The sequence below is a fragment of the Amblyomma maculatum genome, chromosome 4, assembly GCF_055883805.1.
Source record: "Amblyomma maculatum isolate TAMU_Amacu chromosome 4, ASM5588380v1, whole genome shotgun sequence".
Classification (NCBI taxonomy): domain Eukaryota; kingdom Metazoa; phylum Arthropoda; class Arachnida; order Ixodida; family Ixodidae; genus Amblyomma; species Amblyomma maculatum.
The window spans coordinates 108,844,327-108,865,482 of record NC_139347.1 but is presented as its reverse complement, the minus strand read 5'-3'; the positions used below and the strand labels follow the sequence as shown (position 1 = coordinate 108,865,482).

At 43.2% G+C, this 21,156-nt stretch overlaps 1 protein-coding gene and 1 long non-coding RNA gene across 2 annotated transcripts in view; one reads left to right on the top strand and one right to left on the bottom strand.

Annotated features, from left to right (window-relative positions):
- Window positions 1-21,156, bottom strand: part of LOC146191933 (cell adhesion molecule Dscam1-like) — a 135,955-nt gene that overhangs the window by 37,965 nt on the left and 76,834 nt on the right. Inside the window, exons 12-14 of the mRNA XM_084600404.1 lie at window positions 17,839-18,012; window positions 17,000-17,138; window positions 16,023-16,174 (exon numbers count right to left, since the gene is read on the bottom strand). Coding sequence (XP_084456530.1) covers window positions 16,023-16,174; window positions 17,000-17,138; window positions 17,839-18,012 — 465 coding nt within the window. The remainder of the gene's footprint in view (window positions 1-16,022; window positions 16,175-16,999; window positions 17,139-17,838; window positions 18,013-21,156) is intronic.
- Window positions 1,019-10,247, top strand: LOC146191934 (uncharacterized). Its single transcript, XR_014706717.1, has 5 exons — window positions 1,019-1,595; window positions 3,448-3,584; window positions 8,204-8,361; window positions 9,277-9,416; window positions 10,149-10,247. It is a non-coding gene; the product is annotated as an uncharacterized LOC146191934 (long non-coding RNA).

The following is a 21,156-nucleotide window of genomic DNA, read 5'->3' as shown; positions in this document are numbered from 1 at the left end:
GAAGAGAAGGCGCGGCGGCTGGGGAGGGGGGGGGCGGCGAACTAACACACACAACGGCACAGAATGCGCCAGCAGAAACACGCATATTCGCTCGCAGCCTTCGCATAGCGTTCATGCAGCCTCGTGAACTATATCAGCGCGCAACCTGCTGTCCGCGGCACCGACCTCTGTAAATCAATTAAGCGCCCTTACGGCACAATTAACACGCACTTGACCCGAACCACGGAATATCGACCAGCTGTAGCTGAACATATTCATCCTTCCGCTGTGATCCATTGGGAACGTTATGCTAGTTCTAGTTGCAACCACCCTCTCGAGAGGTTGGCTGGAAGCTGTCCTTCAAATCCAATGCGCGGGAAGGATGCAAGGAGGCGCTTGACCATCAGAGCGCGGCTTCGAGCTGGAGGAGGGGGGGCGTCTAGCCGCCCTGCGAGCAAAGCACACAGCAGTGCGCACGCACGCACGCATTCTTTTTTTTTTTCCCTAGAAGTGCGGGAGGTATGAAAGGAGAAGCGGGCAGGCTAGCCAACGTAGACAGCGCGCGGTATCAAACCTGTGACGGCTTCATTTACGCGCCCTTCAATCAATCAATCAATCAATCAATTTTTTGTTTTCAAATCCAGAGGATGGGGGGGGGGGAGGAGGCACCTCAGCGAGAAAGCAGTTGCACACTGCTTAAGAGTGCCGAGGACCCTCGCAAACATCAGTAGGTGACAGCTCAACAGGAAGCTAGTTTACATGGAACACATTACAGGCATAAACACAGGCATAAACATTGCAGACATTACAGAGATGAACAGCAGCAAAAGCAAAAAAAGGAAAGAAAAGGAAAATAGATATGTGTTCACCGAATAACAGCGCAATTTCACGGTATTACCGCAGTGATGTCCTCAATACAGCAAAAAAGATGGGTTTAAAGTTTCACAAAATATTCACAGAGCAAAGTTGTCTCCGAGTAACAGTAACGAAATCAGCAATCAGTTTTTAGTGTTTATTTAGCACAAATGTATGATGCTCTCAGTCTTGAGAGCTATTTCTTTTTCGCCTCTGCAAAGCTGCATGTGTGTGAGCGCGCGTGCGTGCAAATAACTCATGCGCAGGCACTCAATATGTGCGGCTCCGCATACGGTAAGAACTCAAGTTTTCATTACAATGAAGGAAGCAAACACACGATCGCTGAAGTGGGCTCGCCACTCCGAGTCTCTGCGTCGCCTCGAATACCAGCTACCCCACAAAACCACCGGAAGAAAAAGAACGAACGCACAAGATAGCGAACGCACAGAACTGACGCTCGCTCGGCGTTCCACTAATCCCGCCTTTCGTCTGAACAGCGCGGCGCGACAGCGCGACTGGAAAAAAAAAAAAAAAAAAAGCGAACTCCACAAGACACGTGATGGAGCAGCGCGGCGTGGCAGCGCGACTGGAAAAAAAAAAAAAGAAAGAAAGAAAGAAAGAAAGAAAGAAAGAAAGCGAACTCCACAAAACACGTGATGCAGCTTCATGTGTCACGTGATTGCGCACGACTGAGAGGCGGCGTGTGGCTGTGTGGCGACGTCGAGCGTGGAAAATAGTTCTTTCTGCCAGAAATCTTCAATGTAAGTTGACAAACTTTTTCATTCCTTTCTTATAAACGCTTTGCGCATACTCGCTGAAAATTTTGTGTTTCAGAAGTGAGCAGTTTTTACATTACAAGCGTTTACCCATTTTTTACTTTGCTGCATACTGCACGCCCAATGCTCTAAGAATATTTTTCATTGTTTAGCGTTTTTATCACCTAGTTAGGTTTTAAAAAGTGATCCTCGATTGTCCGCGGCCTCTTTCCGATCATTTTGCAACATAGTTCAGATCTTTAAGGCGTTTTTTTGCGGAGTTATTACTAATTCTTCAAAGGTAAACAGCCGCTTGGCCTCGCAGCCATAACCGTCAAATTTCAAATATTGAGAGAGGCCTTGTACTGCGTAAAAGCTATGTAGACGTATAAAACCTGTCATTTTTAAATTCCATCAGATGTGTGCGATCGCTCGCTACCTATCTGTTTTATTTATAGCGTTTCTTCGTTGAGCTATTTGCACATGGAGCCGGTAATTCGAGGTTAAAGCGCTAACCGCATGACGCGGCGACATGCCGCGCGACGCCGTCGCGCGACGGGCTGAGGGCCGCCAAAGCATTGCCGCTCGTCGCCGTCGCTCGGTTTCTGGGTTTTTAGAAAATTTCGCGTGTCGCCCGGAAGCAGCTCGCGAGGCAGCCAATCGCAGAGGGCTTTAGGGTGCTCAATTTCCGTTCTGGCTTTCTTTTTATTGCGTGTAAAGTTAGTTTTCCTAGTCCGGTTTGGGCGAAGAACCTAGTGCCTTCACGCGCTCACTTCGTCTGATCAGTGTATGTATATGAGTGCATCGAGATAATTCAGTAAAAGCTTGGAAGGGTAATAAAAGAAAGAAAAAGGTTAGCGTGGCTTGATATTGTTAATTTCCGAAAGGAGCAGGAGAAAGTCGCTGCTTGCAATGCAAGTCGGCATCGCAGTGTATAGTAACGCACCGCTGCCCTGTGACCCTTTAAAATACGATGCGTTACAAGAAATTTCATCAGTTTTTTATCGTACTTCATGCTGTTTAGTGTTGAAAATGGGATATAGCGTGATTGCATTCCCCTTGACCGAATGACGAGGCGGCGGTAACAGAGCAACGCTGAAAACGCGCTTCTGTCGCTGAGCGCCGTCGCTCCGTGCGGTATGCACCAGCGACAACGACAGGCGTTGCGACAGATCGCTAGGGGTTGTCGCCTCATGCGGTTACCGCTTTATTGGAACAGTCCATAAGCAACGACTTTCCGCGTAAAATTAGGTTTTTAAGCTTTCCTTTAGAGTAAGCACAGATTGAGGGGGGGGGGGGATATATAATTTTATTTATAACAATTCGCAGACTTCAACGCAGTAATAGTTATATTTATATCCTTAGTAGGTCAGTACGTATTATTTTAGTACAGGCCCAGTGTTCTTTTTCTTTTTTTTTAACGGAGGCGGGGCAAGTTATGTGGGCCAAGCTAACAATTGGCTGTGAATTAAGCGATTAGAGCTTTCAAACTTAGTCTTCTGTTTTGTTTAATTTCTAAGAACCTTTAAGCTTCACAGAGAAACAGCATATTTTGAAAAGTGAATTTCAACTATGGAAGTTCTTCGTTTATTAATGTTTGACATTGCTGACAAGGGTCAGAATTGAAACAGATGATAGGATCGAGTTTTTTGGTAACTTATGGCATGTGACCTAGAGCTGCTAGGAATTCATTTTCTGGGACAGCTTTTCTTTAGGAGTGTAGGAAAAGTAATGGTATGTTATGGGTTTTGAGAAGCATGGATTTAATGAAGTCTTTCTTTTACTGCATTTACGGCGTGTTTGGCAATAATGCTTGCAGTCCAGCTGATGCAATTGTATTGTCACACTGCTTTTGCAGCAGATTTCATCTGCCATCGAGGGAGTGCTGCCTGAATATGAAGCAGACAGCGTCATGAATCTGTTGAGGCAGTTTATTCTATCAGCCATGGGTGCCCTGCCCTAAAGCATCCTTCCTGTAAAGGAGACATTGAATTGGTAGGTATCACATGCTCATGTTTTTTGCATTCATGTGTTTGCTTTATAACTGTAATTTTTACTGGTTCATGCTTTGCATTTATTGTTTTCTTTTGAGAGTATAAAGGGCGGATGTGTAACAGGCTTCATTAAAGCAAAGCTTGAAACCAGCTCGGTGTTGTTAAATCATTCTTGCTGTGTTTTTAGCGCGACGGACATGTTGGTGAATCTTGCTCATAGTCTGCACTAAAGAAAAGTTTTCATGGCCTCTTCAGAGCTTTAAAACAGGAGATATACTTAGCTGTTTTATTGAAGTAGTAACTACTATTTCTAGTTGAGGCAAAATTGAGTAAACCTGTGTTTTAATAGCTCAGTGACAAACATGGTGTCATAATATAGCTGACTGCACTGTGCATATGTGTGCATGTTCATGCTGACATTCAGTTACTGTTTATTTAGACTGCCTCAGCATATGTACACATACAGTGATGTTTCACTTGAACAAAGTTCAAGGGACCTTAGGAAAAAGTTTGTTGAAATGAAATTTCATTGGACTGAAATAAATGCGTGGAAGATTGTTTCCATTAGCTTCAAGAAATATTCAGTTCAGTCGTGTCCGACTCTTCGTGACCCTATGGACCATGTCACGCCACGCTTTCCGGTCTCTCACTATCTTCCTAACATCACATAACTTCATCTGCAGTGCCTCGAGGATACCATCTAACCATTGCGTTCGCTGCCTACCCCTTCTCCAGCGACCCTCAACCTTTCCCAACATCAAATCTTTCTCCAGCAACTCCTCTCTTCTCATCAGATGACCAAAGTAGCTGAGCTTTAACTTTAGAATTTGACCCTCCAATGAGCAGTCAGGGTTTATGGTCGACAATATCGACTGATTTGATCTTCTGGCAGTCCAAGGAACTCTCAAGAGTCTTCGCCAGCACCACAATTCAAACGCGTCAATTCTTCTGCGGTCAGCCTTTTTCACAGTCCAACTCTTGCATCCATACATCACAACTGGAAAGACCATAGCACGAGTTATACGGATCTTGGTTGGCAGACTAATGTCTCTGCTCTTTACTAGGCGGTCAAGGCTAACCATTGCTCTCTTGCCCAGAAGCAGGCGTCTCCTAATTTCATGGCTACAGTCTCCTTCCGAGGTAATCTTGGAGCCCAAGAAGAGAAAATCTGTCACAGATTTTTAGGTTGTTCAAATCTTATCTGAGCCCATTTATTTGTCACTGCGCTGATTTGCAAGTGAAGAATGCGTAACCTTTTGCAGCACTTTTGAAAGGACTACAGTGGTTTTGAACTCGATTACTGTGCAAGCTCCTGAGAATCTTGCCTATCACAACGGCCTGCTGAGGAGACAAGGCTTTCATTTTCTCCAAGCAGATCATGGTTAACCAAAATGCCCACATTTGCAATTTTGGAGCTAAAGGGCCTGGTAGGGCTGAAGATCTGGCTTTGACTGGCTATGACTGTACAGCTAATTAAGCGTGCAGACAGCTATGGATTCATCTGGTTACAAGCTAGTTTAGACAGCCAATTCACTTTAAAGCCAAATAACGGCCACTTTTCTTCACACGATAATGACGAGTGGTTCTTAACATAAAATTATGCTACAAAGAGTGCGGACTGTGCTTTTTTAAGCGCTCAGTATGACTTTGAAGACACAGGATAGTACCGCGGAAAATGTTCGTTGAACTGAAATGAGCAATAACTGAAGTTTGTTAAAATGAAGTGCGTTTGCATAGTGTTCAATAGAGCTTCAGTGGGGGGATTTAATAAAGTTCGTACAACTGAATACATTGTCGAAGTGACGTTCGTTCAAGTGGTATGTTTTTCTGTGACTAAATGAGAACATTTACTTTGCTCAAAGCAACATATACACAAATATTTACTTTCTTGCTAGCCACCAAGATTTGCAATTAACTTCCGAACTCATTTTATTCACAACCTAAATAAATGTATCGTTAACCCTAGAGCCAAATAGTTACTAGCAATAACAAAAAATATGTTGATATTTATCTGTTGGAGAACATTTTCTGTTTAATTGTTTTGTGTGTTTTTGAGTTCTGCAAACATGATGGGGCTTGTTACAGAAGGGGTGGGCTGCAAGACAGGAAATATCAGTGTGGCGGCCCTTTTGTGTTTATCAAATAATAATGCATTCTAACATGTAAAACGAATGCCTTTACAACCTGCTAAAAATCTTCTTTTTAAATTGCATGTTTGGGTTCTGCCTGGATAAACATAGATGGCAGAGAGAGATCTTTCTGCCATGGGGTGTGAACTGTATTTTGTGCAGAAAGCCAGAGGCTGTCGAACATGTGTTTATAGATTGTTGTGATTGGGTTTTTTGAGGGCAATATCCTACAGTGAACTTTGCTCAAAGATGTCCCTTTAAGCCCCCATGGAATTTGGTTCTCAGGTGTTGAAAATTACAGCAGTGTTCTGTAAGATATGATGAGGCTATTAAGCTTGCATAGCGCATGGAAGTGCCGAATGGCTGTTCGCCATGCTGATCTTTATTATCAGACCTATCCAAGAGTATAATGAGGGTTTTGTCCAACAGATGATGTTTTGAAAGCTCAGCCATGTGTACCTGTGTTTATCAATGTATTTGAAAAAGTGATCAGTTTGAATGCGATAATTAGAGGTATTGTACCTAAGCTAGCTCTCGGCCAGCCTGTAATGTTTGTGAAAAGGCAAGTGTGACAAGAAGGGTGTTTTGCTAGAGCTTTTAAGGCTCTTAAATCTGTGCAGCTCTGCTTTAGCACATGCATTGTCTCCTGTACATGGCTAGTTAAATGATTTCTGTTCATTTTATTACAAAAAGTCATTCTAAATCTTTAGATAAGCTTGCTCACCTCTATTGTTTGCATTGTGTTCACGCATGCTATAGCTGGAAATGATGCAGTATTAGTTACAAGTAAATAAATAAAAGGAGCAGCAACTACATTTCCTTCGTCCGCACATTTTTAAGAGAAACATACATGGGCTCATCAGATTTTAGTGTTATTTGCAAATGTGTTTGATAGTGAAAGATCTTCCTGTCATTGCATAGAAATCTTTCAGAAACCTCTGAGATAGTTTGATACCTGGTGATGTGGAGGTTGACTTCCCAGACAGTAATGTATTCCTATAGTTCATACTGCACCAGCCAAAAGATGAGACACAGCAAAGAGGAGGACAGGACAAGGCTGGACTATCAACTGAATGTTATTGATAAGAAGAAAACAACGAAGACTCCTTCCGAAAAGCTCGCGCACAACCTAACCGGTGGAATGGCAGGAAATTGGGAAGAAGATGATGAAGAAAATTCAAAGCCAATTCCAAGTCAAGGCCTAACTAATGACTTTTCTAATAGATAAAATTCCTTACAGTGAAGGCTAACCGACGCCTTAGCCACACACTTGTCCTCGGCTTTAGCAATGTAAAATGCTCCAACCAACTCTGCAGAGTTGATTACCATTGCTGTAAACTACACCCGTATTATTGAAGTCAGGTGCACAAAGGGACGGGTCATGCTCCGACTTACACTCTCGGGATTGCACATGTAGCGCAAGATTAGAACTCGCCTTCCCTCCCAGAGAATTGGAGTGCTCCGTCAGGTGCACATTTAGACATCTGCCTGTCTGCCCGTTGTATTGACAGCGAGAAACAAGATAGGAGTCTTGTGCGCTAGAGTTAGAAAGGGGCTCAACAGTGTACCTCGTGATAGTTTTCGTTGTGCAGTGTCACATAAGAAAAAGTTCACCACCTGCAGAAAGAATGTGGTCTACCACGTTCCGCTGAATTGTGGCCGGTGCTACTACGGGCAGACAGGCAGATGTCTAAATGTGCGCCTGACGGAGCACTCCAATTCTCTGGGAGGGAAGGCGAGTTCTAATCTTGCGCTACATGTGCAATCCCGAGAGTGTAAGTCGGAGCATGACCCGTCCCTTTGTGCGCCTGACTTCAATAATACGGATGTAGTTTACAGCAATGGTAATCAACTCTGCAGAGAGTTCGTTGAAGCATTTTACATTGCTAAAGCCGAGGACAAGTGTGTGGCTAAGGCGTCTGTTAGCCTTCATTGTAAGGAACTTCATCTATTAGAAAAGTCGTTAGTTAGGCCTTGACTTGGAATTGGCTTTGAATTTTCTTCTTCATCTTCTTCCCAATTTCCTGCCATTCCACCGGTTGGGTTGTGCGCGAGCTTTTCGGAAGAAGTCTTCGTTGTTTTCTTCTTATCAATAACATTCTGTTGATAGTCCAGCCTTGTCCTGTCCTCCTATTTGCTGTGTCTCGTCTTTTGGCTGGGGCAGTATGAACCCATACCAACGTGCCCAGTCGTCAACCTTGTTGTATTCCTATAGTACCGTATGCATGCACAATAGATAAACGTAACCCCTTGCATATATCACTGAATCTTCCACTCTAGAAGAGAATTTTGTGCACAAGCATTTTACTGTAGTTTGCCTCTGTGGAGCATTGTATTTCTAATTCTGTGCTTCTCTTTTTATGCTGTTACTCAGCAACATATGAAGTATTCCTTGTTTGTTTCTGTTACTTGTGCATTTGACTTTTCCTTTTATTATTCGAAATAACTTTCTTCCTGCTGTTCTGACTAGTGTTTTCGTATGCATATGCAGTCCTCTTGATGCTTCATTGAGCCATATCTGGAGACTCCCTGTTGCCGTGGTCTGTGCCGACAAGTAAAAACTAGGCAACCTGACTTCCGGGACAAGTAGCAGTGGGATGTAGCTGCATGGTTTCTTCAGCATCCATGTGGATTTCTTATAAAAGACAGGTATTTCTCCTATATTTGACTTTCATATGTGATCAAGATTTTACCTTGGTGACAAACTCTTGAAGGAAAGGATGGACATTTATGGCACTTTCTTAATTTCTTACTCTCGGGAATACACTATTACGACTTGTTAACTGCATATGTAGCAAAAATTATGTGTGACTGCATATTCCAGCAGTAAGCTGCATGATTTTTTAAGGATGAAATAATTTTGCTCCTATTGTCGGTAGCCTACTATTGACGAGCCAAAGCAGGCAATATTAGGTACCAAAAAGTGATTATGCGGGGCCGGGTGGGTTTTAATGAGACAAGCTCTCCACGTTTTAAGCCTTTGTACAGGGCCAACGTGTCTCCCTGAATGTGTCTGGGACACATGCAAGTCTTGTATCCTCAAAAGGACCTTGTCTAAATTTAAATAAAAGTAGCGCCAACCCATTTTGAGTACGAAGAGTTCAGCAGTAAGCTCAAAATTGAAGCAAAAAGGCATTCATGTCCTGTGCGATGTCAGTGCACGTTAAAGAGCCCCAGCTCGTCAAACGCTCTGAAGTCCTCCCCTACAGCATCTCACATAGCCTGGGTTGCTTTGGGATGTTAAACCACATAAACCAAACCAGTCATTTTTTACCACCCCATATGACTTGTCTTTCCACGTATCTCTAAAAGATAGTGCCTACATAAGACTTGCCACTATTCCTGAGATTACCTAGATTATTATGTATTTATGTATTTTATGATTATGTAATTTTCCTCAGTGGAGCATTGCGTTTTCAATTCTGGGCTTTTCATGCTGTCACTCAGCAACCATATGAAATACTCCTCCTATGTTTCTTTTACTTGTGCATTTGACTTTTCCTTTATTATTCAAAAAATCTTTCTTCCTGCTGTTCTGACTAGTGTTCTCATATGTACATGCAGTCCTCTTGTTGCTTCATTCGACCATATCTGGAGACACCCTGTTGCCGTGGTCTGTGCCGACAAGTAACAAGGCAATCTGACTTCCTGGACAAGTAGCAGTGGGACTAGCAGCATCCATGTGGACTTCTTATAAAAGAAAGGTATTCTAAATTTTGCTTTCTTATGTGATAAAGATTTTACCTTGGTGACAAGCTCTTGAAAGGAAAAGATGGGCATGAGTGGCACTTTCTTATTTTCTTACTCTCTGGGAATACACTATTGAGACTTGTTACCTGCATATGTAGCAAAAAGTATGTGTGACTGCATATTGTAGGCTAACTATAATATACTTCATCATTCCCTATTATCGCTCTTGTATCCCCTAGGTGCTTGGTGCAGCTGGTCTCCTTCAGTAATTACTTATGTGTGTGTGTCATCTGCTATGGCAAACATAGCCATCACTCAGGAAAAATGGGAGCAAACAGGCATAGTGGCATCACTTGCTGGTAGCATGCACCAAAATGTATGTATACATACTGATACGTTGCCACTCAACATGTGTATTTGCTTGATGCAGCAAATGGCAGAGGAGAGAATATCTGATGACCAAGCATACTGGCGTGTAAATTTCACTCCTTTGTTTCCTGGGCCCCTATTGTGATAAACTAATGTCGAATGATATAGAGGATCAAAAGGAATACAACTAAACACAGCAATAGTCTCTATCTCCTGAGGGTGTTTTGCAGGTACTAGTTTGTACAGAAAGTGGTTGGAAACCAGTTAGCATATTTTGAGGAAAAACAGGCATCTGAGTGAAGAGAGATGTGTGTGATGCTAGCACAAAGCGTGCGAAATTGGCAGAAAAATTTTGAGCATGTATATTTCTTTTCTAGGTGACACCATGATAAATTTTGATATGGCTGGTACATCAAACACACAATGTCGTTGCCGTCGGAAATGAAGTGTTTCTGTGTCAAGGGTTTGTGCATAAAAGAAGGTATGAATTTGCATCTGTTTCTTTCGCCACTCTCACTTTTCACGAAATATTACATGCATGTGAATAGTGAGTAAAATACACGTTATTATTGGACACTTGAAATATAGTTAGCATAACACAAGGTATTAATACTTTGTATGAACACGATTCTTTAAAATAACGGTGGCCAATTATCGGAACACAGTCGTTACAGTGTCCATGTACGCTATCAATAGGCTAATCATAGGAGGTATAAATACGTTCTATGTAAATACATTCTATTCACTCACGGTGGCCAATTGTCGGAAGGGAGATCATACATAGATCATACGTGTTCTAAAGACTTTCTTTTGATGGTCGATAGCTTCTATGATCATATTGTCTAAAGACATTGCATAAAGTGATCATAGACATTTTTGTAAGGGCAATTTTTTCAATTCATGAGTGCCCGCAAGCACTGAGCTAATGCCGAAAAAGCACGACCTTGACCTTTGGGCCCATAAAGTACTCATCGTTGCCGACGAGATACCTTTGCTTCGCCGCGTGAGATATTCTTTATGTTCAGCCCCGCTGCGGTGTCACTATGATTAGGGGGCCGTACTGCTGTACCTAAGGATGCGGGATCAAAACCACGTCGTGGCGGGCGCTTTTTAATAGAGGTGAAAAGCAAGGCCCCCGTGGGCTGTGCGATGTCAATGCACGTTAAACAACTTCAGGCGGTCGAAGTTTACGGAGCCCTCCACTATAGTGTCCCTCGTACCCCGAGTCGGTTTGGACGGCTAAACCGCGTCAAATAAACCAAACATTTGTCCAATGTGTCCTCGCTAGGTACGCCTTCAAAGGCGGAAACATTGTACAAAACCTCGTCAAAACACAACCACGTCTGTCACTGACCACCGACACTGCACAACAGGCGACGTTGCTCATACGTGACGCTCCCGCATTACCAGTACATGAGCCTAGCGGCAGCTAACGCCCACAATACATTGTAGCGGCAATTCTTCCTGCTGCAGCCGACAACGCTCGGCTAACGCATGGAGTGGATTTACTTTGCTGTGACTCCTCATAGGTCGACCGCTCGAGCAAAGGGACAAAGTGCGCTGAGGCTACCTAGCCAAATGCGTTGCGGTAACGCCCATTCCAAGTAACCCAGAACGGAAATAGGGTCATCAACCGCGCTCCGTTCCGATTGTCATTCTATACCTACCCCATGCTACTGGTTATTTCTTTATTCTTTAAGCCGCTTTATTTTAGGTTTTTCTTTTCGAAATTTATACCGTTCTTTCTCCTTCGATCAAGCTTTACCACTGGCTGTTTTTTTTTTTCTTCTGCCGTCAATCTGCTCTCCACACACGTTTTTTTGCTCGTGAATTCGCTTGGGCAGCGACTATCGACTCGATGGGCATTGATTTGAAACCCCTGGCCGTTCACGCCTTGCAGCTTCTGAGCAATGTTTGCAGGGGATGGCCTTCAAGTACCAGAAAACTGAGCAAAAAGAATTTACTGGAAAAGCAAAAAGGAGAAAATAAAATGCTACGAATTAAAATGCGCTTTTTACAGTGACCTTTTTTTTTCATATAAAAATGTCCGTATAAGAAAGGTACACATCAAGGGGAGGATGAATACCGTAGACTACGAGTTTTTTTTTTTTTAGACAGCTCTAAGCACTAAGCTTTTTCGACAGCACTAAGAAAAAGCATTCACTTATGCGTAACCTGGGCTGTGAAATGGGCTTATTACAACCCGTACCAGTGTACACCGTATTTGCAAGCATTACGTGGCTTCGGCTTGAATTATCCCATTTTTTCCTAATATACTGTCCTAGCAACACACGTTTGTGTACAACTATTGCATAACAGCTGCGACGACTTCTTAATTTGAAAACATTGCTGTGAGTATCAATGCTTGCTTCTCTAACCTTAAACCTCATCAGGTAGCTGCGCGTATTGAATATTTTCTCGTTAATTAACCTCATAGTATAGTGCGAAAAGGTATCGGAGGGTTCCCAGAATTCAAATATTTAATGACTTTCTTCGCTTATAGCGTATAGAAGCACTCTACTGAGCTGCCTAAAATGAGGCTAAGCCTGATTGGCCGAACTGCAATAGCAATGCAGCTTCCAGTCCGCCGTATTCCACGAGTGGCAGCTATCGGATCAGTGGACTGACCGTTCACTACAAGGCAAGCTTCTAAATACGTGTATCGCACCCGAAGAAACTCTGTCAGACGCGCCGGAAAACCAAAACATTCAAGAACAGCAAAGCCCTAATTACTGCACCACCCCGGCGGGGAACTAAACGTAAATAAGCGTCCCGTTAAAAACTCTTAGGACAAGTTATTTGGTTGGTTGGTTAATTAGTTAGTTGGTTAGCCAGTCAGTTTGTTAGTTACTTACCCCTGACCTCTACACTTTTGTCAGACTACATTTGCTCACACGCAAGCAAACGACTACAAAAAAAAGTAGACATGGCGAAACGGCTAACTTTTTTTTTTCAACACAAAGATAACTTATAATGAGGCGAAACCACCAGGAGGGGTTTTCGAAAAGTCATTTCCCATTGAAGTACTTAAGGGCTGTGACTAAACTAAGGCTATTTGCGAAATACTGTGCCGTCATCTACAACCCCGTTACTCATCTCGCCGATAGGCAACTGCTGCAAAGGGAGAAAAAACACGATTCTCGATTTCAGATCACTCTTCGCCCTATGCGACTTCCGCGAGAAAACTCCAAAGCTGTACATGACCGGTCTAGATGGGACCATGCGCTATTTCCGATGTACCAGCGGGCGACTCCCTGCGGACAGGTCGTATGCAGGGTAGAGTGCGCCATAGATATCTTTCACTTGTGCTTTCTGGAACGATATCTGTCTTTATTCTCGTTGTTGTAGTAAAGGCAAGGAAGAGGAAAATTGAAGTCGAAAGTTTTACACTGCGTTCCATCTTACGTGCCATTTCGCTATGACGTCAGTAGATAGCATTTTGTTATTTAGTAATTCTCTTCGTTAATAGCCTGATAGAAGCCCTCTACCGGGCTGCGTAAAAGTGAGGCTTAGCCTTACTGGCCGAAGCCCAATAGCACTGCAGCTTCTAGCCCACAAATGTGCCGAGAGCATTCGCTATAGTTGAACCGTGCTCCGCTTGCCTTTATCTACAGATACCTCACAGCAAGGAATAACACGAAGACAGCGGTAGTTACAAACATTATGCATAAAGCGGATGTCATATGGGTGAGCTTTAATGGCCACGCTTCGCTTAGTATAGTATGACTGCTGAAAAAAACTGCGAATTATGTAAAGCATGCGCTGAAGCTGCTGAAAAAAATAAAGTGTGCGTAATATATTAGTTTGGCTTTGGTGAAAAAAAGGTTCCTTGGCGCACTAAAGAGGCGACTGACGCTTATCTCTGCGCCCTGCCTCGGTAGAAGTTTCTGAAACACTGGCATGCCTTCTGGCGGAGAACTGTTTACAGAAAGTTATCTCAGATATGCCGCCTTGACATTCTAATTTTAGCACAAACAACGTGCAAAAGATAGACTAGTAACAGTAAGCTGCCGAATAAAAATCAAGAAATCACAGAGTTTCCTGGCTCACATTTAAGGTGAGGGTAAATGGGGATATAACAAATAGCCTAGCTCCAAGCACCAGGCGATAACAAGAGCTTTATTATTGACATTTATTTATTGTCAATATTAAACAACAAAACAAGTAAACACTGCCTGTTGATGCCTTGCTAACAGTAGCAACAATTTTTGTTTCGATGCTACTTTATTGCAAACAGCAGCTCACCGATAATTCCATTGTCTGGCACAGATTCTGAAATGAGCTAGCTTACGTCCTGCTGTGTGCGAGTACGAAGTATTTACATTGTCTACCCCTTCCAATCTACCCCTACCCAACACTTCCCAGGAGGACTGAGAGGCGGCCCTGCTCGGCTGCACTTACTTGAAGGCGCAACGAGCCTTGGTCGAGTGGGCTCGGGCCGCGGCCGACGCCAAATGGGAGTCCACCTAATAATTGTAAGGGGCGGCCCCTTAAGGACCACTCCAGTACCCTCCCTGTATAAAAACATAAATGTATTTGATCATCATTATCCTTAACATATCCATCATTTTGATTCCCCGTGTACACGTAGTTCACGCTGCTTTATATATGATTACGTTTCAAAATCTTAAAAATTTGGTGGGCATTCCGATATAAATATATATATATACATATACCGGGTGTCCCAGCTAACTTGAACCAAGGGTTACAAAATAATATATTTGAGGTAGGTCAGTGAAATCAGTTGCATACAACTACCAGCCTGCTTGCGCACTACAGGCAATTTTTTGTTTCGCAATTACTTAATTGGCTAATTATGTTAATTTTTCTAATTTAATAAATATCGACTTTAGACCAAACATGTGAATTATGAACTTGTAGAGCACCTTCAGAATCCCCCATTCCATTAATTGCGATAAATAAAGTCTCACGTGTATCTTTTTTTCCGGGCTCAGAAGAAAGCCCGCGAAATACAAATAATACCACGTGACTAGCGCATTTGAGCGCCGCGATTATGGTGCTCTCAGTCGTGGTTTGAGCGAACGAAATCAGTTGCGGCCGTGACCCGATTGTCCCGTTGCAGCGGCAGGCAGAAATGTTGGCGATGGTTGGAGCGAGATCGAGATCGCCCGTCGCCACCGCGATCTTGGCCAGGCCTACGCACCGCAGGAGCCTACATCACGACGAGCGGATGACGATAAAGAACCGGCAAATGAAGATGCACCGCTAATTTTAGTCGAGTCACATGATGTCATCTCACCCCTCTACCCAAGCCTGTATGCGCAGATTCAGTGGCTGATACCTTTATCGCTCCTCCGTTTGTCGTGACGTTCGCTGATGGGAGAGAAGCAGGCCTTGTTAGAATCTCCATGGTGTCGGCTCGCCGCTCTCGCCGCTACTTGCACCGTCACGTGGGCCGGCTGTCTGACGCAGGCGAAGAAGCCATTGCAGGTATATCGGCCTGCCGCTTTAACGGGGCCGAGACACGGCAGCCGCTAATTTCGTTCGCTCAAACCACGACTGAGAGCACCACAATCGCGGCGCACAAATGCGCTAGTCACGTGGTATTATTTGTATTTCGCGGGCTTTCTTTTGAGCCCAGAAAAAAAGATACACGTGATACTTTCTTTATCGCAATTAATCGAATGGGGGTTTCTGAAGGTGCTCTACAAGTTTATAATTCACATGTTTGGTCTAAAGTCGATATTTATTAAATTAGAAAAATTAACATAATTAGCTAATTAAGTCATTGCGAAACAAAAAATTGCCTGTAGTGCGCAAGGACGCTGGCAGTTGAATGCAATTAATTTCACTGGCCTACCTCAAATGTATTATTTTGTATCCCTTGGTTCAAGTTAGCTGGGACACCCGGTATATATATATATGTGTGTGTGTGTGTGTGTGTGTGTGTGTGTGTGTGTGTGTGTGTGTGTGTGTGTGTGTGTGTGTGTGTGTGTGTGTGTGTGTGTGTGTGTGTGTGTGTGTGTGTGTGTGTGCGTGTGTGTGTGTGTGTGCGTGCGTGTGTGTGTGTGTGTGTGTGTGTGTGTGTGTGTGTGTGTGTGTGTGTGTGTGTGTGTGCGTGCGTGTGTGTGTGTGTGTGTGTGCGCGCGCGCGCGCGTGCGTGCGTGTGTGTGTGTGTGTGTGTGTGTGTGTGTGTGTGTGTGTGTGTGTGTGTGTGTGTGTGTGTGTGTGTGTGTGTGTGTGTGTGTGTGCGTGCTATCGCTTTGAACCTTTAGAGGATATCACATTACCTTGGACGATCACCTGGTAGTGGGATGTATCCTCTCCGTAAGTATTCCTCGCCTTGCAAGTGTACACTCCAGAATCTTCACGCGTTGCTTGAGAAATCTTTAGTTCAGACTGAAATTCCTCACCGGATCTTTCTTCCTCTTTCGTTTGATATCTGAAACGAGAGTTGTAGTGTTTTCTGTGAGCACAGTAAGTGGCACAGCCATCCGTAAGCAATTCTAACCAAGAGAAACGTCGCTAGTGAAAATGAAGGAAGCAATATACGCCACTCAAACAGCAGCGAGTACAATAGGTATATGTAGCTCAATTGCGAAATTTTTCCTGTAAAATCTATCCATCAGTAATATATTATAAAATCACGTATCTAAAAGAAGGAAATATACATCGTACAGGGGTAAAATGTAGAGGGAAGAACAATTATACATTTAACAGTATTGCTTCTTTTCAATAGATATACGGGACTGCGGCGCTTTAAACGATGTTTATGCGTACACCACGCTGGCTGAGAGGTTAGTGCACTGTATTATTCAGCCGGAAGACCCGGTTCGATCCCAGACGCAGCGGCTGTGTTTCGATAGGCGCAAAAATCCAGATGCCAGTTTACTGTGCGAAGTCAGAGTAAACTGAAAAACCCCTATGGTCGAAAGTTTCAGAGCATTCTATCACTGCATTCGTAAGTCCTTTTGGGAATTTAAATCGCCAAAATCAAGCCAGATGACCCTGTACAATACCATGTAGTAAGCATTTGACCGTTCTTTTTTATTCGATAGGGCATCTGTGGCCAGAATGGAATCAATGACATCAGTAGTATCGGGTTACCTGTAATAGCATGAGATGTCCAGCGTTTTTGTTTTTTGCACTTTATGAGTCAGGTATGCTTTTAGTTTAAGCAGAAAGTAGGATCCTATATTGAGCTTGATTTCAATATTCTGCGCATTTAGGCTGAGCAAACGCTGTTGTGAACTGATTGGACGTTTACCTTTCACCGTTGAGGGTCTTCTGGTTTTTCTCCCACGAGTAAAACGTCGGTGGGTCGCCGACAGCAAGACACTGAGCACGAAAGTCTTCACCTTTCTTGAGCAGGAAGCTTCGATGCTTGACTTCGAACCGTGGCGGAACTGGACATAAAGAAAGTCGATCAAAGCTTTTAGCCCTACATCATCTTTACTATTTACACTCGATCACATGCTTGCTTCAATAGTAGAAAATTAATACATATATTGTCGGCACAATTATTGTGCCTATAAAACTTCATTTTTTGTCCGTGACCGAAAAGGAAGGCGTGCGATAGTCATTTTCTCGAAAACACGTATTCTTCATGATTAAGTAGGATGTCGTGTTATTCAATACTTGGTATGCTCAATGATGTTACTTGAAGCACAATGAAACCGATCAACATTCTATGGTATAGCGGTCTAACAAATTCTTTCATTTGCCAGTTTTCTTCCCTCTTAACTGTTTTTGTTCTAAAGAGACAAAACACTATTCGAAGACGTGGTCCCGACACACCATATATGCAAATGTGAGGAAGAAGCAGTACCAGAACAACTGTTATCACTGCACCGCATGACAACAAAAACAACTAATAAGAAACAAGCAGTGTTGGTAACGCAGCGTGAAAATGCGAAGAGAGCGAAGAGAGATGTTCGTTTCCTTAAAAATAAATGTGTCCGGCAGATTTGACTTCCAGTAAACTAAAAACGTTACGGCAGCGTGTAGGGTGGAGCTTTTGGCAGAAAAGAACACGAAGGAAGGGTAGCGCTGCAAGGCCCTTCACAATCGTCAGTGGCGGGAACTGAAGCGCGTAGCAATATTTACCCTGCACTTTGAGAAAGACCAGTTTGCTGATACCCGGTCCAATGCCATTGTGTGCCTCGCACAAATAGAAGCCCCGGTCGGATTCTTCTACTTCGCGAATCAGCAGGCTGCCATTGATGAAATGATGGTTACGAAAGTTGTAGTGGATGTAGGAGAAGTTCCGGGGCTGGCTTCCTGGTAAATATCAGACAGAAAAAGAGAAATCGCCAGTCATATCCCGTCACAAATATTATAAAGCTAACATCAATTGAAAGAAAATATAGCCTGTATAAAGATAGCTTACATAAAAATCCTAACTACGCCAGAAACCTGAAAACGATATTGTAAGCTGGACTGGATACGAAAAAGAAGTGAAGCGAAATTGTGAACAGAAATGAAGCTAGCAGTTTTATTGCCAAAATGTCTTTAAAGTAACACACCCCGCAATGCCTCTCACTTATTCACACACACACGCACACACACACGCGCGCACGCACGCATGCACGCACGCACGCACACACACACACACACACACACACACACACACACACACACACACACACACACACACACACACACACACACACACACACACACACACACACACACACACACACACACACACACACACACACACACACACACACACACACACACACACACACACACACACACACACATTGCAAACGCGCGCGCGCGCAGTTTCTCACTTTTTACATACGCACATGCTAACATACTAACACACGCATTCATAGAGTATAACGATTTAAATTTAGACGGATCTTTTTAAACTAGCAGTCTTTATTCGAGCCTAACTGCACAAACCTTTCAGGAAGAAAATTTTAAAAGAGCCAGGAAACAAACTATGAAGAGTGGCAAATGGAGAGGTAATGCTGAAAGCAAGTAAAAAAAATTGTCAAAGCACGAACAGGCAAGAGTATGTACACAACAAGGATGTTTCTCTTGCGCACACTGTTTCGCTAGTTCACCTTCGAGTGCCCCGATGGAATTAAACCTGCGCTAACATTTGCGCACGTCCTGCAATAAAGGTTAGCCGCATGTTATTACTATAGCGGTTTGCTCATCTATAGTTACTTGTATTTCACGCGGCTCTTTGCTGTGTGCCGTAGCAATTCACACAAAAATGTTTATCTAATATTGTTTGCAGTGTTCGATAATCATCGTCGAACGCTACAAAAAAAAAATTGGCCTTATTTTCAATTTATTATTTGCCATTTAAGCGCCCCAAACATGGTTTTCATGTTGCTCACACAAAAGGGGCATTTACGTATGAATGGTTCTTTATTAAGGCGGGAGCGTTATATGACTCACTAGAAGGAAAATCTGAGACCTGAGTTCTGCACAAGATGCTTCCAATAAATGTGGTCCAAAGTCCAGTAATCGCAACATTAAGAGGTTGGTGTCCGTGATAACTGAATATCATTAATAAGGTAATGGGATATGCAGTATGTAATAACTAGTATTTGATGAATTCAGCTCCTTACATGGCATAGTCTAATAGTAAAATTAAAACAAAATCAATAATAAATGCAGAAGAACACAATAAAAATACCAACAGACAAAAAAAAAACACATACATGTAAGTAAATGAACAATGATTCCGCATCTAGAGTCGCAGTAGCGGCAGCAACGCTGTGGCTTTCGCATTTGTCGATTGCAGGCTCTGCAGTGCTCACAAAGGTGGTCTTCAGTTTAGTTGGCACCTTGACAAGCTCTTGAACTGAATAGCATTTCTGGAACGTTTTGACAGCCACAAAAATAAAAAACAGTCTTTCAACTCCAGTTATAAACTTGCTAAAACATTTTCGCGGTTTCCGTTATTCCTCACAACACCCGAAACAGAACTTTGAGAGGGTGTGTAATATCTTCAAGAGGAACGTTCTCATATATGTTAGATTACATCAACAATGATAAGAAAGTAATAGAGTAAGATTTAATAATTTTTACATGCATGAACAAATGTTAACGTGCTTACAAAAATTATCACCAAGATTTATCAGCCGCGTTGTGATTGTTATTTTCTATTATCTTTGGTACTAATTCTGGAAATAGAAACGTCTACTTAACGTACACATCACGTTTATCTTTTTGAAATTTTAATTAGAGGCGTAGGCAAGAGCAAAAGTAAAAGAAAACATTGCTGCGACCTGCTTTTGCACTGAAGGACACAATGGCTCAATTTAAGGAACGATACCAACAAGTGGATAAAGTTAACCAGAAGAATCTGTTTTTGTTTTTTCTTTTAAGTGATCATCAGTGATTTTCAGGGATACAAATTCTGCTCTTACTTTGATGCAAGCTGTGGACCAGTGAACAAAACTTTCTTTTGCCCAGCTTAACCTACCTACAAAATGATCTCGCTTCCAAGGCGCAGTCAAAGAAGGTGTCACAGGGAAATAGTACAAAAAGCAGGTAGAGAATGCAGAAATAGTCAAGACAGAGAGAGACAGAGAGTGTCGGGATAGAATGAGTCCAGTTCTCGGAGGAGCACTGCTGCTTGAGTACATAATGGCTAAGACGTGCCACCCACAAAAGTTCCTCTTGCACCAGTGCACACTCAACGACGTCTCATTCCTTTCCAGTTTCGACAAATGAGCACATGGGGCTGCCTTTTGCGACTTCCGCCGCCTTGAAGGGTTCGCTGAGAATATAAGCACCGCTAAGAACTGCTCTGCGGAGCTCCGAAACAGGAGGCGAAGATGCTTTGCATAGTGGACGGAAAAAGAATTGGAGCGCGGAGTTGGATTGAGCGCTAGTTCATGGCGTCATAGAATTTTGTCTCTAGGTGTGTTTATATTTCGCTGCTTGCACAACAACGATGTGGTTCGCCGCCGGTACAACCGAGAACGAGCAAATTTATAGAGTGTTCAAAATTTTTGATTAATCCCGCTCTTAATATAGGTGGCTAAAGTTTGGAGACCTCCGCTGGCGCTATGTCGGGCACGAAGGAGGCATTGAGAGAGAGAGCGAGATTCGTACATGGTGTCCTGATTCTAGTTCTCTCAAATAACATGAGATATTTGAGAACCTTTAGTGCATCGTCAAGTTAGAAATCAGGGATGCAATCCATTCATGACGCTGTACTTTGGGAGGAGAACACGCACGCATACACGCACGCACGCACGCACGCACGGACGCACGCACACACACACACACACACACACACACACACACACACACACACACACACACACACACACACACACACACACACACACACACACACACACACACACACACACACACACACACACACACACACACACACACACACACACACACACACACACACACACACACACACACACACACACACAC